This window comes from Myxocyprinus asiaticus, chromosome 29 (genome assembly GCF_019703515.2).
Source record: "Myxocyprinus asiaticus isolate MX2 ecotype Aquarium Trade chromosome 29, UBuf_Myxa_2, whole genome shotgun sequence".
In the NCBI taxonomy this organism is placed as follows: domain Eukaryota; kingdom Metazoa; phylum Chordata; class Actinopteri; order Cypriniformes; family Catostomidae; genus Myxocyprinus; species Myxocyprinus asiaticus.
Genome location: NC_059372.1, coordinates 10,913,383 through 10,939,026, shown reverse-complemented (window position 1 = coordinate 10,939,026; position 25,644 = coordinate 10,913,383). Strand labels below are relative to the sequence as shown.

The 25,644-nt window shown below is 36.8% G+C and overlaps 3 protein-coding genes across 3 annotated transcripts; 2 read left to right on the top strand and 1 right to left on the bottom strand.

Moving 5' to 3' along the window:
- The first annotated feature begins 9,033 nt into the window (after positions 1 to 9,033).
- Positions 9,034 to 13,518, top strand: LOC127420507 (lysophosphatidic acid receptor 6). Its single transcript, XM_051662853.1, has 2 exons — positions 9,034 to 9,143; positions 11,861 to 13,518. The coding sequence occupies exon 2, from the start codon at positions 12,068 to 12,070 to the stop codon at positions 13,028 to 13,030; it is 963 nt and encodes a 320-aa protein (XP_051518813.1). The 5' UTR covers positions 9,034 to 9,143; positions 11,861 to 12,067; the 3' UTR covers positions 13,031 to 13,518.
- Positions 13,519 to 13,650: 132 nt separating this feature from the next.
- Positions 13,651 to 23,126, bottom strand: ints11 (integrator complex subunit 11). The gene is made up of 17 exons (XM_051662845.1): positions 22,792 to 23,126; positions 21,438 to 21,535; positions 21,244 to 21,317; positions 20,926 to 21,154; positions 19,977 to 20,075; positions 19,842 to 19,876; positions 19,253 to 19,391; positions 19,091 to 19,155; positions 18,811 to 19,000; positions 18,394 to 18,477; positions 18,221 to 18,310; positions 17,666 to 17,828; positions 16,452 to 16,562; positions 15,818 to 15,879; positions 15,582 to 15,724; positions 14,438 to 14,567; positions 13,651 to 13,959 (listed from the first exon to the last, which is right to left on the bottom strand). The coding sequence occupies exons 1-17, from the start codon at positions 22,817 to 22,819 to the stop codon at positions 13,903 to 13,905; spliced, it is 1,797 nt and encodes a 598-aa protein (XP_051518805.1). The 5' UTR covers positions 22,820 to 23,126; the 3' UTR covers positions 13,651 to 13,902.
- Positions 23,127 to 23,376: 250 nt separating this feature from the next.
- On the top strand, positions 23,377 to 25,498 carry cptp (ceramide-1-phosphate transfer protein). Its single transcript, XM_051662861.1, has 2 exons — positions 23,377 to 23,662; positions 24,117 to 25,498. Exons 1-2 carry the CDS (start codon positions 23,550 to 23,552, stop codon positions 24,637 to 24,639), a joined length of 636 nt encoding a protein of 211 aa, XP_051518821.1. The 5' UTR covers positions 23,377 to 23,549; the 3' UTR covers positions 24,640 to 25,498.
- Positions 25,499 to 25,644: the final 146 nt, after the last annotated feature.

The window sequence follows — 25,644 nt, the reverse complement described above, 5'->3', positions numbered from 1 at the left end:
GAAGGCCAGCAATTAGATATATACAGAAAATATCAATTGTTCTAATAGCATTTTTATGGCAAGTTTAAAATTAGAGCATTTCAACAGCATGCATTTCCTATGAGAAGACAAAAATAGAGGGCATTATTAATTCACAGTAAATGGGACGGCCTAGGGGAGGGAGAGGCATAAGGATTTTACTCCATGCCTTTACACAATGCTATTGTTTAGTCCTATCCCACATTAGGGAAGCTGAGCCTATGAATTACGAATGATCTCATACCCTTCTCTTCCGCTTTTAAGATGTCAGATCAGCATGTGGCCTGTGGAGTGGAAGTGTAGAACTGGCCATGACAGTCTGTTTGGGGTGGGATTGGCATTTAAAGTGATAGTTCACCCAGAAATGAAAATTTTGTCATCATTTACTCACCCTCATGTTTTTTTCTAAACCACATCCTAGACAAGTATCACTCACATTTTTTCTTGTGTAACACCCTCTTTCTGCCATTTGATGACCAAAAAATTAAGCGTCGGCTGCATTAGAAGATGCTTTGAATTACAGAAACAAAATCTTACAATAGATACAGTAACTAATAAAAAGTAAGGTTTAGTTGATGAAAAATGAATCTGCTTTAGATTGTGCGCACTGTGTACACACTGCAAAAAATCATAGTTAATTAGTATCTTTGTCTTGTTTTTCTGTAAATCAAGATAAAGTCACCTGATAAGCAACAACTATAGACTTGTTTTCAGAGAATGTACACAGTAAAAAAAATAAAATGTTATTATAATTTTAATGGGAATTTTTTTTAAATTGGTTAACAGGTAGTTACATTACCCTGTACGGTGAAAAATTCCATTTTATTTAAAAAGACAATGTAATTTTACTGTAAAAAGTTGTTAAAAAATGTTTTTTTTAGAAGTAAGAAGTATTATTTATCTTATCTTTCACTGTGAAAATGTAAATAAATAACACCTGCCACACAGCATGGCTATTTGCACCCCAATAGTATTGGAAATATAGAAATTTACACCAAACTGCATTGTAAGTGTTGCATCAGTTGTGTGGGGCATGACACCGGTTCGACCCACGTTCAATTCCATGTTTATCACATGCTTTTCCCCATTCTGTTTCCTGTCTCCTCTCTTAATGTTTTCTTTAATACTACTTATAATGATACATAAAAAATTATATAAAGGTAGTTTTACAATAGTAATATTGAAGTAACCATGTCTTTGGTGGAAAGCAAATATTTGCAATTAACAATGGTGTTACTACAGTTTTTATATAGTAACCATGTTTAATTTTGTGGATACTATGATTTTACTACAAAATTTGTTTTGTTATACTATAGTTACTGTAGTAAAACCATGGTTAATTTTCATAAAGGAAGGTTAGGGTTAGGTTTAGGGGTAGGGGTTGGTGTAGTGTGTGGGACTCTAAATAAACACAATAAACATGCTGCAGTGATGCCCCTAAACTGTAAATAATATTTGCCATTATTTACACTAGGCTTAAAATAGCATCTGCAAAATATATATTATGTTTAACAAGACATGTTCTTTTACAGTAAACTATGGTTAATATTATGATGAAAAACAATAATTGGGAGTTCCCAGAAATGTAAATATATTATATATTATAAATTTAAATATTTATGCTTCTTCTCATTCCTTATGCCTTTATGAACATTATTTGTTTATGTTTTGTTACATTTTATGTTGTTTAATAACAATGTTTATTGCATGTTTATTGCATTTTTTGCCAGGATTGTTTAAAGCTTATCTTGATTATATTGAAAGTGTGCTACTCTTTCATTTAATGAATATATTCAAGACATTGAAAATAATTCATCTGTGTTTTTGGTCTTGTGGCACTGGCAGGTTTGGCACTATTTTTTTAATCGTGGAATCACGAATCGGCCCCTGTCAGATCATGAGGACACCGGAACATCTCTTCTGAGCTCTTGGAACACCAGCCTCCAGCTGCGTCTCACATGTGAGACCTCTACTGAGTGTTAAAATCAGACTTTTTCAAATCCAGCGAGACATCCCATTCTCCTGTGTCTCTTTGACTATCACAGAACAAAGCTGGAGCTTTTTTTTTTTTCTTTTCTGGTGGCTGTTGAGTCAGCAGTCTAAATTGGATGAGGAGAGAGAGAGAGAGAGAGAGAGAGAGAGAGAGAGAGAGAGAGAGAGAGAGATTTATAGGTAACCTTTCATCTCTTCATTTGAAGATTAGATGGATAGACAGACAGACATAGACATAGACATAGACATAGACAGACAGACAGCCAGACAGACCGATAGATTGTTAGATCGATAGACAGACAGACAGACAGACAGACAGATCGATAGATCGTTAGATCGATAGACAGACAGACAGACAGACATATAGATAGATAGATAGATGACAGACAGACAGATGGATAGATGACAGACAGACAGATGACAGACAGACAGACAGACAGACAGACCGATAGATCGTTAGATCGATAGACTGACAGACAGACAGGCAGGCAGACAGACAGACAGATAGATAGATAGATGACAGACAGACAGATGACAGACAGACAGACAGATAGATGACAGACAGACAGACAGATGACAGACAGACAGACCGATAGATCGTTAGATCGATAGACAGACAGACAGGCAGGCAGACAGACAGACAGATAGATAGATAGATAGATAGATGACAGACAGACAGATGACAGACAGACAGACAGATAGATACTGTAGATGACAGACAGACAGACAGACAGATGGCAGACAGACAGACAGACCGATAGATCGTTAGATCGATAGACAGACAGACAGGCAGGCAGACAGATATATAGATAGATGACAGACAGACAGATAGATAGATGACAGACAGATAGATCCTGTAGATGACAGACAAACAGATGACAGACAGACAGACAGACAGATAGATAGATAGATCAATCTATAAAGTGAAAATTTGCATTTAAATCAAGAACTAAAAAAATAAAAGAGCAGCTATGAGGCTATTTGTTTCTAAGATGATCATACTTTTTTTTTTTTATACATATCTGTTTTTTTGTTATAACTATTCTAGTGAAAATATCTTTAAAAGTGTGTTTGTGTGTGTGTAATTATGTCCTGTCAGTTCAGATTTCGGCTGTGAGTCTGTCTCATTGCACACACATGTGCTGCAGCAGTGTGGCTTGCTGGATTTGCTGGAGAGTCTCAGTGATGTTGACCTACTTTTGATTCAAATGCTTCCCAATGCTCACCAGCTCTCTCTCTCTCTCTCTCTCTCTCTCTCTCTCTCTCTCTCTCTCTCTCTCTCTCTCTCTCTCTCCACATGAGCAGATGGCAGAGACCAGCCACTTCTGAACACAATGTGTAACAGTATCCATTCTGACTGCAGGTGCTACAACTGGAGTGATTCAGCCACTTTTCTGGCAATATTACTTTATACATTATACATGCTCTCTCTCTCACTCTCTTTCTCATGCACTTCCAAAAGTTTGATTCTGTCTTTGATCCATTATTCATCCTCAGTGTGTTTACATTTTTCTCAGTGCATATTCTCCTCTTTCTTGTGCTGAGAAGTGTACTAGTGTCTGCAGTCTGACTCTTGTTCTTTGTTCCATGAGATCCAAATGTTTCCCACCAGAAACACACAAATGACAAACAATTTATCTCAGTGAATCAACAGATGCAGATGGTTTTTGAAGCTGATTACCAATTAATAAATGTAATTTTCTTAATGAATATTTTTATCTTGTATTCCAGTAATAATATCTAAACATCTGTAGAACAAGATACATTACTTCAAGAAGAAAAACTGAGTAAGTTAGAGTAATAAGACTTGTTTTCATATATCTTGAATTACGTTTATTTTTCATACCCATACTGGCAAATTGTTTTTGTTGTTTTAAGCATAAATCTCACAAAGGTTTGTTAGCTTTATGTTTAAAACAAGGGAAAAAACCCAAACAATTTGCTAATGGGGTAAGAAAAATAAACTTATGATATATAGTTGCATCTGAAGTGTATCTTGTTTTAAGGATATTTACATATTCTTACTGAAAAACAAGACAAAAAAATGATTAATTATTATTATTATTATTATTATTATTTGCAACACACACTTGTGACAGAATAGCTTTTTATCCACAAATGAAACGCCCTTAAGCTCCGTTAAAATAGATTAGGCAGCTTAGTCAAAGTCACAAGAACTAGACCAATATGCCAACATTTTAAAATGGGTCTCAAGTGCATTATTAAATGCCAAGTTATAAAAATAAAATCTAAACTCATAAAAATGGTTCTCAACCGCCAGGGAGCATTTAATGGGTCTCAAAATGAAAGCAGAGACAAATTACAAATATTATGTCATTTTGACTACAAGACCTCTGCATTTGTCAGACCATTGCTTAGCGGTTGCTAAGGTGTTCTGGGTGGTTTTTAGAATGCTGCTATGCAGTTGCTATGGTGCTCCGGGTGGTAAGTAGGTGGTTTTCTTACTGGCCAAAGTCAATAGAGCCTAAGCAAGCACCACTAAGTACTTTGTGCAATGCCTCCAAAAACAAACAAGCAAAGAAATAAATAAGTTTATGACATTGTTAAAAGGATAACTTTATGTGGTGTTCATTTGGGAAGATGAGCAACAAGCAAACAAACTTGTGTAAAGACAGCTCTTGTGTACATTAAAAACATAATTATCATTGTCAAAACGAAGTTAACTCTCTGGATTAGTATTAGTTGCGTTTCACAACAAGTCACTAAAAAGTTTTGACCTTGCTGTCATTAGGGCTTAACCCCGTGTTAACTTTTTTTAAAACCCTGCTTTTAACCACGGGTAAAACAACGTTTCACACATGTAATTTTGAAAGTGGGTTAGCGCCCCTTTTAACCCAGAGTTATGAAACCCTTCTCTGGAGCAGGGTTAGCACCGCATTGTGGGGAAAAAGGACGGTATACAGTAGGTCTTTTCACACTGCGCTTAACACTGGGTTAACCTCTTTAAAACACTGCTTTTAATGCCAGGTAAAGCAAAGTTTCACACATGTAATATTGAAAGAGGGTTATTTAGCACTGCTTTTAACCCAGGGTTATGAAACCCTTCTCCGGAGGAGGGTTAGCAACAAATTGCAGGGCAAAAGGACGGTATACACTAGGGCTTTTCACACTGCGCTTAACGCTGGGTTAACGTCTTTTAAAACACAGATTTTAACGCCAGGTAAAGCAATGTTTCACACATGTAATATTGAAAGAGGGTTACTTAGCACTGCTTTTAACCCAGGGTTATGAAACCATTCTCTGGAGCAGGGTTAGCACCGCATTGCGGGGAAAAAGAACAGTATATAGTAGGGCTTTTCACACTGTGCTTAACCCTGGTTAATGTCTTTTAAAACCCTGCTTTTAACTGTGGGTATAGCAATGTTTCACACTTGTAATTTTGAAAGGATGTTAGCACCGGGCTTTTCACACTGCACTTTCCCCAACTTTCATGCACAGTTTACGTTCTCTGTCTCGAACGCGATAGCTGGTGTGATGAAGAGACAGTATTCTGTGTTTTCATGGCATATTTCGGAAGACGAAAGACAAACAGAGCTGATTTGCTTGGTGACATTTCAACAACAGAAGAGTAGTCCATCGTGAGCTTTATTCGTCAAATCATGCAAATAAGAATGTTAACCTGGGGTTTTACTAATGTACAGTGTGAAACATCAGAACATGAATACCCAGGATTAATTATTAACCCAGGGTAAAGTATGAACAGTTTGAAACATGAAACAAGATAACCCAGGATTCTGTTTACCCAGGGTTTAGAATGACTGGGGTTAACAATTTCAAGTGTGAAATGCCCTTTTGTGTTTTAATCACACTAGAGAAAGGCTATCACGTAATGACACGGAATACATTGCATAGCCGTTTGTGAAGGGTCCTCTGTGCATTATAAAAGTGTCTGAGAATTAAACTTCCACTGTCAGACTGTATGTAGGTTTTGGAGATGAAGAACATATTATGCCCGGGTCAAATTCAGCACACTTGAAGTGATTAGAATGGAACACACTGTGAGGAAGTCTGTTGCTACAGTACTGGGAATGCAATGTAAGATTAATGCTAACAGATGAGAACAACCCCAACACTGTGTCCAAAACTTTTTCTGTTATGACACTGGGCTTTCCATGCACTTTGAGCAGAAAAAGTTACTGTAAATAGTGCATTTTAGAAGAGAAAAAACAACATAGAGGCACACTCAGATCATCTTGGTTAAAAATCTGCTTCCAATTTTCCTCCCTAGCAAGCTACATGGGATCATTCACATGGAAACACATCCATTCTCAAAAACACAGTCACATACAGTAAGTTAAAAACATAGTTCATCCAAAAATGAAAATTTTGGAATTCACACTGCCAGTTCTCTACTGTTTTCTGTGCACGTCCATCATGACTGTACTGTTTTATGCACTATTTAGATTATGTTCATGTCAGGAATTAAAACAGTAACACAATTTGTCATACAGTAGTTACTGCAGAGTTTGAAGAATGGATCCTTGCAGTGTCCTCTCTCTCTCTTAAACTTTGATAATATCTATTATTAGCTATTTCGCAAGAGATGTTATGCAATCAGACAAAGATATTTTGGTGTACATAGCATGTTTTTGGATCCCAGGGTAGCAAAGCTGCATTCAAAGCCATATGAGCCATTTTCCATGGTGAATGCCACATGCAATCTCACAGGAAGTGTGGAATGTGACTGGGCTACACTGACTGAATGGGTCTGTCACTTCATAAAGGCCAAAAGACACAATGCAGCACTCAAACCACAACACAAATCACAGTCTTGTCCTCTCTGACTCGAACGTTTGCTTGTGTGCAGATATTTTCCTTGAATTCCACTCCAATGCACTTAGGTTTTATGGTATTTACAAAATCATTCATGTAAAATGTATATTGTACTCATAATCATGCTTGCACATGGCATCGTACACATTGAAAAAGACTTTTAATCTCAGTAGATTAAATGACACTACTTGATTTAAAGATGCTGTAAACTATTTTTTCATGGAAAAGTACGCAAAAAAATGTCATACTCCCAGAAAGATATCACTGAAATAAGTGTCCTGAGGTATCTCACCTGTCTCTGTGACAGCATTAGACTCTGTAAACAGCAAACAAAAATGTATCCATGGGCACGGCCGTCTCTAACACTTTCTGCCTGTCAATCATTTTGTGCATTCTCATAGTATTGTAGTTGCAGCAATTTATTGAGGCTTAACGCCATTTTTATGCCACGTTGCTCATAAGAGTTGTCAGTTGAGGGCACTATTTTGCTGCTGGTGTTTTTGAAAACCCTTTCTGCTCTATGTCGAAGCTCTTTTGATATCTTTGGAGTGCGGGGTTTTGGAAAGAGGGGGCGTGGCTAATCCAACGGCTCAGTTTGTGGAAATTCTAAGAACAGCTAAAATCACTTACAGCACATTTAAAGGGATAGTTCACCCAAAAATGTAAATTCTCTCATCATTTACTCACCCTCATGCCATCCCAGATGTGTATGACTTTCTTTCTTCTGCAGAACACAAACAAAGATTTTTAGAAAAATATCTCAGCTCTGTTGGTCCTTACAATGCAAGTGAATGGTGACCTGGGGTCATATGCATAAAACTCAGAAATGCTCTTTAGAACAGTCTTAAGCTTTGACTTAAGTGTTAAAAATTCTTAGCAAAAAGTGGGACTTGTGTAAGAGTAGGAACTTTTTATAAAGACACTAAAAGCAACTTTCAGTAAAGTCTAAGCCTGATTCTTATGTGCGGACTGAGGTGACACTTAAATGTTGTGAAATAAGAACTACAATGCTGTCCACACAAAATGGCCGTATTACGTCAGGTATTACGTCAGAGCGGCATGACATCACTCATTCAATCATGATTTAATAAACAATATTTTGATAATAGGTGATTTTCTGGCAACGAATTCTTTGATTAATCAAATGAAAAAGCCATTTTTTAATTTCATGTATTTTTAAACATTCTACATCTTGTCGAATGTTGTCCTCCAACAATGTGCAAATTGAAAACTACAAAAAATCTAAATGTAAAGGCGTGTGTTATGTGTCTTACGGCCCTGTTTCGTAGCCGGCCCACCGGGAAATGTCCCCGTTCTCCTGATGGTCAATCCGCCTCTGAGTGTCTGTTATGCTGAAATTTTGGAGGTTACCATTGTGGTGAAAAAGGCCGTTTTTGCTTAGTTTGTGGATGGACTTTCACTTCTCAAATGATACTTGAATTAAGTGCTACTTAGCTCTATAAGCAGCTGCTATTAAATTATCAGTGCAACAGTTTCACTGTCCTTACACTTGCTCACCTGACATATACAGTATTAATGATTAATAAAATAAATTATGTTGGACCAACATAAGAAAATGATTGAATAAACCTTAGTAAATTGAGTCGGACAAACCTAATAAAGTTGAGTTAAAACTGCTATAGTGCATTCATTTGACCTAATACAACAAAACTTTGCTGGCTCAATGAAACTTACTTAATCAGAATGAAAGACATTCAATTTTGTGTAAAAACTCTTTAATTCAATTAAGGTAATGAATGACCTTAGTTTATAAAAGTTACTAAGAAAAGGTCCAGCAGCATGTGTTTGCAGATGCCACTTGGTTAGATATCCTCTTACCTATGCAATGAAAATAGTTTTTGCCTTCATTTTGAACAGTATCTATTGTTTCATAGTTTAGAAATAAAGAAGCGTCTTTTTTAAATGTTTTGCTTGTGCGATCTTTCTTTAAAATGAATGCAATGAAATTCGTACATTTTTAAGTATAACTGGAGTGTCCAAATACTATTTGGGGCCACTGCGTGTGGCTCAGAATGGACTAGTCATGTGTCTATCAAACCAACTAAACAAATTTAGTAATTGCACGTGGAACATGAACTGCATAATTTCCACATGCAAAAATGTGTGCATGTCCCCCAAGTCACCTACAAAAGTCTGGGGGAGGCTGCACTTTCAAAGTTTCCTGTTCTGCCTTTTTTATAACACCATGCATAAACCACAGCAAGTTTCCACCACTGACAGAACAACACAGCTAGCTTTCTGATGACCTGATGTGAAAATAAATATCTTTCTGCTTCAGTTCTCTTCTTAGGATACAAGGAAGCTGAATTTCAAACCTTGTAAGTAAAGTATACTTTAAAATGAATTGTTTAATTTTTGTAGTGTGCATGCTTCTATTTGACATTTTTCCAATTTAATACAATGTTTTTTCCATTACAAATTATTATCAGCATAACAATTTGAGTTAAAGGTTGAATTAAGAAACATAAATGAATCTCAGAATTTCTTAGTATTTGGTCTCTCTACCTTTTGCATGCATTTGAACTGACAGACTCCGCAAGTTTGTGCAAAACCTGATGTTATCCAGCATGATTTGAGAATGTTCCAAAGAGCATCTTATGTGTTTTAAAAGAAGCATCTAAATCTGACCTATTGTACAAAGGAGTTAACATGGTAAATGTCACAAATTTGCTTATTTGATTCATGGTCTAGAAATAGTGCAGAATCTTAATCAAATGCTCAATCAAAAGCATTAGTGGCATAATGTTGATTACCACATTACTCAATCCTTTTTGAAAGCAAAAATTGTGGTTGCACTAACGGTACATCCACATCATTTACCATAATTACGAGATTACGACTTGTAAAAAGCATTTTCGTCTTCGAAGGACTCGTAATTACAAGTTTTAAACTTGGAATTCTATGAAAGCTCTGACTTGACAGTCATGCCGTCATGTAAAAAGATCCAACATGGCAGCGGCCTCAACAGTCAAAGGTAGTAAACACATGATTCTGGATGGGTGTGTCTCAATCAGCTCCCTGTGTCATGAATCCATGTACTGTGAACACGAATTCGAGCACTGGCAAGGAGACACTTCTGACTCAATCACCTGCGACATGATTACGAGCTCACACATTAAAACATAGGCTCTGACTTCATAGTTTTACACTTGTACTTGTCTTTTAAGGACTTGAGAGACTTCAGAAGACATAACGACGTTTCCTACGAGGGAACATAAGCTGCGTCCCAAATGATGCACTATACACTATGCACTTACAATATACACCATGCCCTCAGCTGTGTTTGATTGTTTAAAGTGAAATATCATCCAAATGAAACACTTAACGTTTTTGTTATTTTTTACTTACATGGAAGCATTCGCCGTTTAACAGCTGACGGAATGTTTCAAACACATGCAACGTGTTGCCGCAAACTTGAGCGCATTAGCCAACCTCAGTTCAACACTTACACTCACTGAGCACTTCATTAGAAACATAATGGTCCCAATAAAGTGCCTGATGTGGTCTTCTGCTTTTGTAGCCCATCTGCCTCAAGGTTCGATGTGTTGTGCATTCTGAGATGCTATTCTGCTCACTACAGTTGTACAGAGTGGTTATCTGAGTTACCATAGCCTTTCTGTCAGCTCGAACCAGTCTGGCCATTCTCCGTTGACGTCTCTCATCAACAAGGCATTTCCGTCCGCAGAACTGCTGCTCACTGTATGTTTTTGGCACCATTCTGAGTAAACTCTAAAGACTGTTGTGCATGAAAATCCAAGGAGATCAGCAGTTACAGAAATACTCCAACCAGCCCGTTTGGCACCAGCAATCATGCCATGGTCCAAATTACTGAGATCACAATTTTTCCCCATTCTGATGGTTGATGTGAACATTAACTGAAACTCCTGACCCGTAACTGCATGATTTTATGCATTGCACTGCTGCCACACGATTGGCTGATTCGATAATCCCATGAATAAGTAGGTGTACAGATGTACCTAATAAAGTGCTCAGTGAGTGTACATCTCAAACAACGTACATATTCACACAATGTGAGGTGATGGTAAAGCATTCAACTCGCATTTGTAAGGTGCTGTCTAAACTGAAGTTTCGCTAGTTGCTACATTCTCCATTATTAACAATTGTTTTGTCAGACCAACATCCAGGATGGGTAACTCCACCCCTTTCGAAACGTACGGCAAGCCGGGAGCATTAAGTGCATGAAGTGTCCAACATTCCACACTCCGTTTTGACGGTAGATGATGTGCATCATCCGGGTACTCACAGTACACTTCTTTTTATTGCATTTTCAGTGTTAACATACTTCTCACACTATACACTACAAAATGACATAGAACAGTGCTTAAGTGTGCGTTTGGGATGCACCTATAGTGAGCAACAATGCTCCCTGGTTTTACGGTGCATTGTAGGAATTTTTAGGGAGCAAACGTTTAAGTGGACTGGAACGATTATGTAAGTAATTGAGACAGTCCTAGAAACAGCTGACTCCCTGATCCGTGCCCTTACTAGTGAACTAGGGAGCTGATTGAGACGCACACTTTGATATGCCATTTTTTTATGCCGTCGTTACCTGGCGCATTTTCTTTGTTCTTAAACATTTTGTGAGAACATATAGAGGTGTATTAATGTCGTGATAAATATTTTGATGTTAAACAAATAACTTTCGAGGTCCCAGGACATGAACGGCTCAGAGTAGAACCTCTCAAAATAACAGTAATTCCGACACAGTGTGAATGCAGCATGAGGCACTTACAATGGAAGTGAATGGGGCCATCATCGTAAGGCCTTACTGTAACCAAAATAAATATGGGACCAATCGAAATTATTTTCTGTGGTTATCAATATTACGCCACAAATGCTGTCGATTGCACTTAACTTGTATTAAATGTAGAACATTCCTTTAAATATTTTGTTTACATTTTGCATCTCAACTTTGTTATAAATGCTTCAAACTGTTTTGTCCAGATTTAAATTAGATTTTGAAACCCAGATTTTGAATGTGTTTATTTATATTGGTAATGTTTTCTTTTCACAGCGGATACTTTGTGAAAAGAAAACACACTTTCACCTCTTCCTGATGGTTTGCCGTCCCAGAAAAACAGATTTGTGAGCAAAATAATGACTGTTCATTAACACCGATGCAGTAATGCATTTCATTTTCTCTGCATTGTAATCCATTGTAATCGTGAAAGCACAGGCTCACAAAGGCAAACTCAAGTTTCTCAAGCTTAATCTGAACATCATGGATACATCTTCAATAGGCCTAGACCCAAACGCTTCAAATCCTGACACGGCAGATATGCAAATTTTTCAGTACTACCTCTTCCCACCAGTGTACAGCGTGGTCTTGTTTTTTGGGCTAATAGGAAATCTGGGAGCTTTGTACTACTTCATTTTCAAAATAAAACAAAAGTCTCCTTCGAACGTGTACATCCTCAACCTGGCGGTGGCCGACACACTTTTCTTGTGCATCTTGCCATTTCGTATCCACTATCATTTGAACTACAGCAACTGGATATTTGGCGACGCCATGTGCCGTATCACCGGCACAATCTTTTTCGCCAACATCTACATCAGCATCACCTTCATGACCTGTATCTGCGTAGACCGCTACATCGCAACCGTTCACCCTCACACCTACTTGCAACTTCGCAACACAAGTCTGACCACACTGGTGAGCACCGCTGTTTGGTTGGTGCCTGGTGCGGCGATATTGGCCTTCATGTTAACGTGCCCATTGCCAGCTGAAGGGAAAAAGTGCTTTGAAAACTTCTCGGCTGAGGAGTGGAGCAAGAACTTGGCGCCCTACAGCGCCTGCAGTCTTGTTTTTGGATCTCTGCTGCCCTCTGTGGTCATACTGGTGTGCTACCCCATCGTGGCACGTCGCATCGCCCGAATTCAAAACAACACTGCACGCGGGGCAAGGAGAATTATTTATGCCATTCTAGCCATCACCATTCTCTGTTTCCTACCGTATCATATAGTGCATTTAGTGCATCTTCTGTCTCGCACTCGTTGGATCCCTGAAGGGCCCTGGAATAAAAACATTAACATCACCCGCAGAGTGACCATGGCTCTAGTCAGTTTAAACAGCCTCTTGGACCCACTGTTGTACTACTTTGCCACGGGCCACTACAAGTGGAGGCTCAGAAGACTGAGGTTCAAAAGGAAAAAGGGGGTTTATTCCATTTCCAATGATTTATGACTTGGTTCAATGACCTTAAAGGGCTTAATTCTTACCGAACAATATGTTTTGAGCGCAGTGTGCTATATTTTTAAACCTAAAAAACATCATGTGTATTGAAAAAACAATACCTGATTGAATACATTTCAGTCAATTCTTCTTACAGTAAGGCACTTACAATGGAAGTGAATGGGGCCAGTCCAAATACACACTGTTTTACAAGTAAAGCCAACATTGTGTGTTAACATGATTTTAGTGTGATAAAATCAGGGATTTACTGGCATCACAACATTTACCAGATTCCAGGGTTTACCACGTCATGACAACAAAGTTGGCTATAATTTAATACAGATAAGGTAAGCGATTTTATTACACTAAAATCATGTTAACATGTATAATGTTTACGTCTTGTGGCTATACTTTTAAAATAGTGTGTATTTTAATGTTTATGTACTGGCGGCATTCACTTGCATTGTAAGTGCCTTACTGTGATCACAATTTTTTCTGCATTTTTTTAAATAAACGAGGGATGAAATAATAATCATTTTTTTGTGGTAGTCAACATTATGCCACCAGTGCTTTCGATTAAGATTAACTTGTATTGAACCCAGAACATTCCTTTAAGAACATGTTAAGTGTACTTCTACAGTGCAAATATATATTTTTTATTAACAGAATACAAACTTCTTACATCAACAATACATTATATTGTTTTCAAATGCTAATTTTGTAAAATAAATAAATACCTGTACCTTTTTTTTTTCTTTTCAAAACCAAGAAATAAATATATTTTCAAACATTACAGGCAGCTTGATGAATTCATTTAACTAAAAAAGGTCTTTATTTTAATTTTTTTTAAACAAAGGCAAAGGAGCAAGTTACATTGATCACAGTCAGGCAGGCAAACCTTTTTTCAACAATGTAGACAAAAAACTGCCCAATTCTTCATCCTGAGGGAGACAAAGATTAAACAGGTCAAAAGGTAAAACTTTAAAATGTAATGTTAGTTATAAAGATGGTCTTTTTTTTAAAAATTATATTAAATAAGAATAAAAAATTGTATTCAATGTCTCAAGACAGTACTAGTATATTAGCATGCACGTAACTCATGTTTAGAAAGAGAAAAAAAAGATTCCCTCGTGGGCAGCAAGTTGTTGCGAATTCCATTACACCAACTGTCTCTGACCACGACAACAGAAAATAAGCTATTTTTTCCATAAGTACAAACACGAAAGGGAAAGTAAAATGTTTATGTCTTGCAAATGATGTTATTAATTCTCATCATCAAAAATGAGGTTTGAAATCTAGGTAAATTATGGCTTGAGAACAGTGTGGTAATAGTAAAAACACAAAAATCTGATATATAGTAGAACTGTGGCATTTCTATGCATAACAACAGCCTGAGAGTCAGTACTGGCATTTGTTTACCTGATAGCTCCACGAGAGCAAAATGACTTTAAGGTTTGGTTCCTCAGCCGAGGAAGTCACTTTAATAACGATGGATTCAACACTGACAGTGCCGTCTGGGAGATGTTGAACGCTGTAGGTTTTCAATACACTGCAATAGAGAAAAACAGATATGACCTTAAATAACCTCAATGTCTGAGAAAACGTAGACGTTGTACAGTATCTGCCTACATTTCCTGACATTCACACTGACTGGAAGGTAATCGTTTTGCTGTCACACTATGATGTGTGTTCGGAAAAATAAATCACTTGTATGTGATTTATGTTAATCTCATTCAACTTTGATTTTCCTGTGACATTAATGCCACAGAGTAACACTGACTGATCGACAGTGTTAGGTGTAATTGGATTACAAAGTAATTCGTTACTGTACTGTAATTACTTTAAGGCACAAAAAGTAGTGTAAAGAATTACATTTTAAATTCTTGTAATCAGATTACAGTTACTGACTTTCAATGGAAATAATTACTTTTAAGTACATTACTTGGGTTACAAATATTTCTAAAAAAATATTATTTAGGTGTAATACAATTCAAATGTGAATTTTCATATGTTCATATGTACGTGTGTTTGTTTCTGTGACAGCTGAAGGGTGTTCGACAATGAACAAGGAGAAAACAGACATTATTTTGAATTTGTTGAGCGGAAAAAAAAAATTGAGTGTTTCAGAAAGTAACTTATAAGTGTGAGGATTACTTTTTCAATTAAGTAATCAATCAAGTAATCTGATTACAATTTGAGAGAAGTAGCTAGTAATTTGTAGCGGGTTACTTTTTTTAGTAACCTACCCAACACTGCAGATCAATAATGTGCTCTGTGAATTTAAAAACTGCTCTCGCCAAGATCTCAATAGACAATAAAGCAATAAAAATCCATCAAACTGGACATTAAACGGTCTTTTGTCCCCACATACTAACCACAGTCTAAACATGTAGATACCTCTTGCAGAACATTGGTTGAGTTAGACTTTTTCTACTATAAAAGCTATTCAAATTAAGATACATGGGCCCTTGAACATACCCCTAACCTAAGTATTTAAAATGTGTGACATAAAACGAGAAAAGAGCCCAAAACAAAAGACAGTAGAGAGTGCATGAGTTCTAACCTCTTTAGATGTGTGTAAATGCGGCCGAGTGTGTGGGTGTCACTGTGAGGGTCATGAAGCTGCACGCGGCAGGTGAAGCGCAGCTGATGTTCACTCAGACCGAGCTCTTTCAGTGCCTGATCTGGAGAAACCAGCCGCAGACTCTACACAAATGTTCAGAGAGCATAGAATTTATCATGTCAGAAATGTCATTTATAATTTATGAAATGTAACAATCTAAAGAGCCATAAACCTACATTGTCCTTCATTATTAACGTCCCATGCATGGTGCGAGGTTTTTTAAGGTCAGGTAATGGGCCTGGAAGTAAACAAAGTTTATTAGAAATCCTTAATTATCAAATGGCATTTTGAGTCAAGATACAGTTATTATGGATATTATTTTGACATTAAGTCATTACACTGATCAGATCTGCTACAACAGCTTCTTTTGAGATATTGTATCCTTTCCTGTACATTTTTTTTTATAGTGCATATGTAAATATGAGAGAAGATTTAGGCCTAAATAAAGTGCTTTATCCTTATCCTTTTTGGAGCTTGACAACTCCAGGCCACTATATGCTTTCACTGTTTAAAAAAAAAAAAAGAAAAAAAAAAAAAAAGAGCAGCATGAACATTTTTCAAAGTGTCTGCTTTTGTGTTCCACACAAGAAAGAAAGTCATATTGGTTTGGAATGACTTTAGGGTGAGTAAAATAATTTTGGGGTGAACTATTCAAGAGCAGTGAGGCCATACTGAAACTACAGAAGGTCACAATACAGAAACTTTTAAAGAACCACACCGATTACGAGTGAACACAAAAATAACAGGAGCAAAAACTCCATCTCAGATGACCATATCTCAGAGGCCCTTGGTGTATGTGTAATTGATCACCTCCAAGAGCCATCTCTCGCTTCAGTAGATTGAGTGAGATGTCCACGGGTACGCTGGGGTTCGTCACTACAGTTGTTGTCTCTCCGTTGGCTGGCATGAAGCAACTGATACCTGCATGAAATAAAACAAAAGATATTTACTTCAGCCCTAGGGCTAGGTATTGACACACATTATCCAATTCGATTCAAATCCGATTCGATTCCAATTCATATGGGTATATTTCGATTATAATGCCCATTTTGCTTACAGATGAAAGAAATTCTCTCTCAGCTAATGCTATTAATTATATAGTGAACTTTCTAACTAGGTACATTATGAAAATATGAATTTTACAAATGTTACAATTAGCTTTTTAAAAATGTACAAATCCATGTATCATTCCATCAATAAATATGATGTCATGAAATTGCATATACTGCATATATACACATTTTATTGCATGTTTATTGTTTAAATGCATAATTCGTACTATTAACAAGTGTTTACATTGATATGTAGTACAAGTGCTAAAATGGAACTGTCTCTTTAAGAACAGCGGCGGTTCAGTGAGCGTCTCACAGAAGTGTTTCAGTTAACAGAGTGTAGTCACACAGCTTTTTTATTAGAATTAAATGTTTATTTTTTGTTGCTTCTGATCAACAACTGACTGTAAAGAACAGAAAGGATATTAAAAGAACAGATTGATTGTGTGGATCTCGTCTTTGGACATAAATTACACGGAATGCGTCAAACCAAACTTTTACTCTTCACGTAGTGAAAAGATCTCTGTGCTGAGTAACAGATCAATCTTGGGGTTAGAGAATCAATATCAAATGAAGATCACAAAGCATCGGAAAATCAATATTTTTACATCACTAAGAAATAAGTATAAAAAACACTAATACTAGTTACTGAGACAAGGTTTTTCTTCATACAATAAAGTAGACCATTAAAGGGGACATATTCTACATTTTTGTAGCATTTTATGATTATATCCACTTAAACATGACAATTTTTTGCTATTGTTTACATGACCTTTTTTGCTACTGTACCTTTAAGATTTGTCATGTAATGACCTCTGTTTTGATTGGCTTATCTTTGTGTACCAGTGTACAAGACTTCGGCCATCACTGTATTACAAAATCATTGGAAAACATTCTGTACTGACTGAAGTTAAAACAATGAATTAATAAAAGTTCAAAGTGCATTATGGAAAATGTCTTTAGAAAACCTACTGAATTCCTGTTCGATCTTGTCTTTGAGGAACTCCATCTTCTTGGCTTCTCCGTGCACCAGCAGCATGTTCCGCGGTTCTGCCATGCGGATCAGTTGCATGATGCCTTTAGCATCAGCATGAGCACTGAAAGACATGTACTCCACCTGCAACTTCACTTCCAACTGAAAACACACACAAACAAACAAATAAGTCTTCTTCAAATTCTTAGGAAACATGTGAAACATGCTTTGCTCCTGGTTTGATTTAAGAACCTAAAACAAATCAACAATAAAATAAGGGTAAACAGCAATTTAGAGCTCTCTAGTGCCATCTAGTGAGGTTTAAAAAAGGTTTACATATACATTTATGCATTTGGCAGACGCTTTTATCCAAAGCGACTTACTTATTACAGGGACAATAGTCCCGGAGCAACCTGGAGTTAAGTGCCTTGCTCAAGGACACAATGGTGATGGCTGTGGGGATCGAACCAGCAACCTTCTGAGTACCAGTTATGTGCTTTAGCCCACTATGCCACCACCACCTGAAAAGGTTGTAACTAACTGCCACTATTTACCGTTGCTCTTCCCTCCATTTCCAGTTTCTTCTGTCCATTCAGGATCTTGTGTCCCACAGTGCCTTGTACACAGTACCCTGGCATAATAACCTAAAAAAAAAAAAACCCACTAAACTCAAATATTTGGTATTTAACAAAAAGCTGAATAAAGCAGATTTATACAGCTGCCTTACCATGTTCTTTTCATTGCCTGCCCATTTCTTGAATATCTGTAAAGACTGCCCAGCATGCAACATTCCTGGGGTCGCAAACACAACCTGAGGGCACAGATTAATCAAAGTCTAATCTTCTACAGTGAACTATCCGCCATAAGAAGCACTCATTTGTTACACTTCTAGTCACCAATCCACCTCTAACATGCTCTATGTGCACTAACATTCTATTGGTGGAAATATTCTAGGATTACAGAACATTCACACCAATTTACATCGTAATCCACTTGCGATAATCTTGTAATAACAGGATGCTACTGTAACACTGAATAATATCAAATTCATAGATACTTCCATATAAATTATCCTATAGTTTAAACTGCCAAATATATAAAGCAAGACTATATTACGTCAGTGATTTCTTTAAAAGAATCTTACCATTGGTCCAGGGTTATCCGCATAGGAGCGATCAAAAGCTTTGATGTGTTTGAACTCGAACATGTTTCTTTGTACGAAGGTTTTGCGTATCTTCTGATTTGTCCAGGTGATGAAGAGCTTGTAGTAGTGATTGGCTTTCTCCGTCAGCCCAGTGGAGAAGTAGATGGGGGCTTTCAGATTCATTCGCTCCCTTTTAAAGTGAAACACCAGCTGTTACAAACCATTCATATTGGCGATTATGGGGTTTATTCATTTATAGAGTTTGTTTATTCAAGCTCACCAGAATGTCTCCAACAGAATACAGAGCTCTTGTGCTCTTCCCAGAGCAAACACTGGAATCAAAACCTAAAACAGAGAGATACCATGCTGAAAATAACACAAACACACATTAACATACTTAGAGAAGGAGGTGTTTGATTAAACTAACATCAGCATCTCTTACCTTCCCTCCTCGTTCTACTGTTTCATGAACTTTCTTCAAGAAATCTCTTTCCCTGCAACGCTTAGAGTCTCTGATCGTGGTGGCGTACGTGGACTCTGATATCAGAATATCTGGCCGGCATTTGTCAATCCAGGCAGCTCTGGGTAAATATTTTAAGAGAATTTAAACGTTAAAGCATTTAGACACATGATAAACTAAAACGGTATGAATGTTGTTGCCTTAACAAACTAGATAGCTAACGTTTGACAAGACAAACATTGATATTGGTTTGACAACACCTTGGCCACGTTCACACAGCAGCAGAATACAGTTGTCAGACCTATTTTGAGTGCTTAATACGGAGAGTAGCATGAGCCTCCACATGCTGCGAGTCTCCACTGTGTCATGCACAGCAAGCCACTTTATAAGATGCGTAGACTGACTATCTCATAAGCGGAGGCAACTGAGATTTGTCCTCCACCACCCGGATTGCGGTGAGTAACCGTGCCACCATGAGGACCTACTAAGTAGTGGGAATTGGGCATTCCAAATTGGGAGAAAAGGGATTAAAAAAAGTAAATATAATAAATAATAGTACGATTTTACTCACCCCAAATGTCTGTCTGGTGTCATATTGTAATCCCCCTATACGAATAGATTAAAACATGATTTTACACATGGACACATAACAATAAAGATGACACATTATAAAACTAAAGTGTGTAAAAGGTAAATTAACACTCACTGTGTAGACAACAGACTCCAAGCCAACTTTAATTTGGACCATGGCGGCTCCTAGTACATGACCCGCATAGTACGCTTTGATCTCAAGCTCTTCATCTACCTTGATTGGGGGAAATAAAATAAAACTGCCATCAGTCAGAGGTATAATTAAAATAGCATAATCCTCCTAGTATGAATGCATTACATACTATGTTTATCTGTGCACAGTATGCAAACATTCTTGTTATGACCTGTACAGTGGTCGCCCTGACAGGTCACAACAAAGGGGAAATGAAACTTAACTAGACTCAAAAATGAACTGAAACATAGTGCTTAAAGGTGTCATGTTTCCAAAACACCCACTAAAGAGTCCAAATAAAGACTCCGACTTAAAGAGGAAATAAAAAAAGAATTTCAAGAAAGTAAAAAGTGTGGAGAGCAGCCTGGTTAGCTGCTACAACCTCAACATCTACTCTCCCTACGAAGCTCAAAACACAGGCTTTTATGCCCTGCCTGCTCAGCAGCTCAGCTTCTGACAATGGTTAGTTGATCAGCTTGATTAGGGCAGAAGGGGTTGTGCCAAGAGTAACCGGAGGTCAATCATGTCTCCAACCACTCAACACTCACCACCAACACCCAAACCAATCCAAAAAGGGGCGAGCAAGTAACATTGTTTCCACAGAATATCTGGAAGACCTTCTAAATTTGCCAAAATGTGAAGTATACAACACGAGCATAAAATGTTAAGTATTTCATACTGTGTAATATATCACATACTATTTTTTTCTTTAAACATACATTATCTATTATGTGGTTTATTATTCTGAATTTATCCACATATCCTTATCCATAAATAATGTTTTAGCCTTTTTATAAGGTTCCAGATTTTGTGGCATAAGTCGCAACATTCCAAAACATTTCCAGAGGGGTCTGCACTTACAAAAGCTGTCTCAAAGTTATTGCGCTTTTACCTGAACGGTTTGGTGGAGATTTAAAGGCACCACTTTCTTCATGCAGTCTTTAATCATTTGTGAAGTGAAAAAGTTGGTCTCTCCCTTTTTGTCCACTGTAATCTTTCTGAAGTCCTCCAGCAGGATGGGGCAGATGGCTTTGGTGGGGTGGGTCATGTAAATGGGCCCGTCATAACCCACCATCTCACTCATGTAGGGAAGAGCACCACAGTGATCCAGATGGAAATGACTGAGCGAAAAGAAACAAAGGAGGAAAACTCGCAACGGAGGACAGGAACAACGTTACAATACAAAAATACATAGCGAATTTAAACAAACCTTATAATGACACAGTCCAAGAACTCAGTGAGACGCCCGTTTTGTGTAATGTAACTGAAATCTGGGAAACGCCTCTGTAAGGCAAAAGAGGAGACAAACATATCAAACACAGAAAGCTGAAAGCTAGTTTTAATCAAAATACAGGTAAGAGAAACAAAGCAAGATTGGTTACATTGCTTTAATGAAAAACTCACATCATCGTTGTAACCCATGTGCATTCCACAATCAAGCATGATGTTTTTGCCTCCTATGGAGACCAAAATACAGCTGCGGCCAACATCCTGACCAGCCCCTGGAAGATACAACAGATACAATTCTCACATAAATCTTCTATTACACCTGGAGTATTCATAAGAACATTCGTTAGAGGTCTTTCCATGAATACACAATATTCTTAAGTTAGACAATAAGAAGAAAATAGTAGTTAAGAAGAATTTCATTCTTAAAAAATTTCGTAAATCAAGCCCCTGGTGCTTGGCCATTAATGGTAAATATTGTAAAATTATATCATACTGTATTTACAAATAAAAACCACTTAATATTAGGAGTCACAATGCAATAAAATAATCTATAATAAAATGCCATACAAATTTATATACAACTAATTTTCAAGTATAACAATGCTTAAAGGGACAGTTCACCCAAAAAGGAAAATTCTCTCATCATTTACTCACCCTCATGCCATCCCAGATGTGTATGACTTTCTTTCTTCTGCCGAACATAAATGAAGATTTTAGAAGAATTTCTCAGCTCTGTAGGTCCTTCCAATGCAAGTGAAAGGCGACCAAATTTTTTAAAGCTCCAAAAAGCACATCCATACGACTCCAGTAGTTTAATCCATGTCTTCAGAAGCGATATGATAGGTGTTGCTGAGAACTGACCAAAATATTACTCCTTTTTCACTAAAAGTTTTGAAATCTGCAGTCTCCTTGACGATCATGATTTTAAGCTCTATTACACTTTCTTGTACCAACTAGCACTCTGTGCATGCGTCAAATACTAGAAAGTTTATTCGAGCTTAAAATCACTACAGTGCCTAGAGAGAGCAATTTCGAGATTTATAGTGAAATAGGAGTTTTATTTTGGTCTGTTCTCAACCAAAACCGATCGGATCGCTTCAGTTGACATAGATTAAACCACTGGAGTCATGTGGATTACTTTTATGCTGCCTTTATATGCTTTTTGGAGCTTCAAAGTTCTGGCCACCATTCACTTGCATTGTATGGACCTACAGAGCTGAGATATTCTTCTAAAAATCTTCTTTTATATTCAGCAGAAGTCATAGACATCTTGGAAGGCATGTAAGTGAGTAAATGATGCGATCATTTTAATTTTGGGGTGAACTATTCCTTTAACAGGGCATTAATGTTCATTCAAATACATCATATAAATTCATAATGTTGATCATTATATTTGACCCATTATATTTTCATAAATTATTCTTTTTTTCAATGTGCACTGACTTACTGTTTAATATAATGTCAGTTAATGCCTTTTTAATGAAAGTTATTATTAAGTGTTACCTAGTAGGTAAATTAAACTTCTTACCTAAAGGCGTCACCTTGATATCGGGCATCTTAACGACTTTGAAGGGCTTAGAAAGAAAACTATTTCTTAATGGATACTGTTGGGAAAAGATAAATAATAATTTTCAAAGGTACATATATGTCTGCTTGCTCTACTTTCTGCGCATTATTAGCTACAATCACTTCCTAAAACCCACACTATCTAAGGATGTAAATCAACTGTGATGGCTTTAAATGTGTAGATAAGGCCATATATTAAATACAAAGAGCAAAACAACATTCAAAAACAGGCTAACACAAAGCTAACGCAACTTCACGCGCAGCCATGTTGCATTCGCAGGCTGTGTCTCGAAACCTCATGAGCTGCATCACTTACGTCATTTTTGGGCGTTTGAAACGCCTAGATATCTACTAGGTAGGTTGCTCAATACGGTTTGAAACACAGCGAATAACGACAGAACGCCATTACAACATCATCTTCAATCCCATTGGTTAATTCGCCACAACAACCGCAGAAGGCCGAGTCCCAACGTCCAATCATATGCCACGTTTCTCATAAAACGCGATTCGATTGGTTCAATAAATCTTACGTTGCTAAAATCCCGGAAGAAAGAGCCACGACGAAAGCACCTATGACAGTATTATGATGTAATCATAATGATGAAGATATACTTGATTTTTAGCTTCTTTTGTGCGATTTAGTATATGTAAAATCTCAAAAGGTTTTCGTCACAGTTTCTATCTAGTTTCCGGCTGGTTGTTAAATAAGAAAGCAAAGAAATGGCAGATACATTCCGTCTTCAGAAAGTGTTAGATGCATTCAGATCATGTCTGAATGAAAATAAGGAGGTTTACATTAAATATTATATAGTAGGATGGCAAGAGCTGGTCAGGTGAGTTCATGTTTTGTTATTGTCTCTAAATAATAGTCTTGTTTAATGTGAAAATAAGTGTCACAGTTCCCACGGTCATTGTAACTTTTGTATTAATTATGATCATAAAATTAAATAACATCAGAAAAATATTTAATTTAATTTGAGATTTATTTCATAAAGTAAATTTAACTTTATTCTCTGTACTACATTATATTTTTTGATGAGTCTGGTGTCATGGTTTTTTTTTTTTTTTTTTTTTTTTTTAAGCATACTGGTTAAAGCATTACTAAAACAAAGAATCATATACATTTTTATAGTCAATTCAAAGTTTCCAATCTAAAATATCTAGTGGACTGGGAATTACACTTTTTGTGTGCAATCCCTATATTTTTTTTTAAAACGGTATCTTATAATTATGAAAAGATGTTGGAACTGAAGTTTATTAATCAAAATTTCTCCTTTCCCATCTCAGCTTCATGAACAGTTTGGGGAACGTGTTTTCCTTCATCTCCAAGGATGTGGTCAGCAAGGTAAAAATCATGGAGAACTTCCTTTCGGGTGAAAATGGGTCCCATTATGTCACCGTCCAGTCCATGGTGAAGTATGAGCTGGAGAATGACTTGGTGGACCTCACCAAAAGGGGCAACCACCCAGAATCCGGTTGTCGCACTCTTCTGAGGCTACATCGGGCTCTGCGCTGGCTCGAGCTTTTCCTGGACAGACTGCGAACCAGCACGGAGGAGAGCAAGACTTCTGTCATGTGTTCTGATGCTTATAATGAGTCTCTGGCTCAGCATCACCCCTGGCTCATCCGCAAAGCTGTTGACGTGGCGTTCTGTGCACTTCCAGGGCGTGACACATTCTTTACTGTAATGAATGCAGGTGATCACACGGAGGTGGTTGCTCTGTTGGGAGAGTCTTTGCCTCTCATCTCTGAAGTGTACCAGATCACAGAAGACTTATATGCAAAGAACAGCCTCCTTGAGTTACCATAGATGGATGACATATGTGGTTACACATCCACATACATATAATTCATAGTTCATATGATATGAATTTGATTTGTCCAGGATACCGTTACAAGGGATCTATGCAAAATGCAGATAAATGCAAACAGTTTTAACCAGGGTTCTGCTTATTTAACTTACCAACTACAGTACACATTACTTACACAGATATTTCCTGTTAGCTGAGTGAGCTGTATTTTAACATATTTGTAAATTTAGGGAACAATATGAAATCATGATTTTTTTTTATTTTTATTTAAAGGTGAAGGATGTACATGACATATATTTAAATTATAACTGACACTACATTACATTTGAATTCAAAGTACTGTATAATTGAATATAAAGGAAATGTTGTTTTTTTTTCCACTTAAATGTTTGGTTTTTCTTGTATTTTCAGTTCATTTTACTTAATCGTATCAGCTGAAAACTGCAAAGGGAGATGTAAAGTTTTATGTAATGCAATAATTAAATGTAACGTTCTGAAACAAAAATACAATTTTATTCATGATTTTCTCATTCTCATATTATGTATCACATTTAGATGAAACTACAGTGTTTTCAAAGCATTGTCCGAAGAATGTGCACAGATGCATCATTCACAATAAGACCAGTAATGTAAATTAAGTAAATAAACAGGGTCTATTTTAAGTTCATGTTGACTTTTAAGTTATCGTTGTCTTTTAAGTTAGACTTTTAAATGTCACCAAATAATAAGAGTCATGATGGCTGACTAGTTTAGAATGTAACTGTAAATCCAGGACATCAAGATGTAGAAATATTTCAAAAAGTCCCAAGTCATATCAGTTATGACATTGATAAAACTGTATTTTGCTTAACCGCATCAGTGGACTCAAATGAAAAGCATATAAAAATCACATTACCTGTGACTATTATTATTATTATTATAAAAATGAAAATACATTAATAATAATAATAATAATAATAAAGATGATAAAACACTAAAAAAAAGTATTTATTTGTATAATTGTA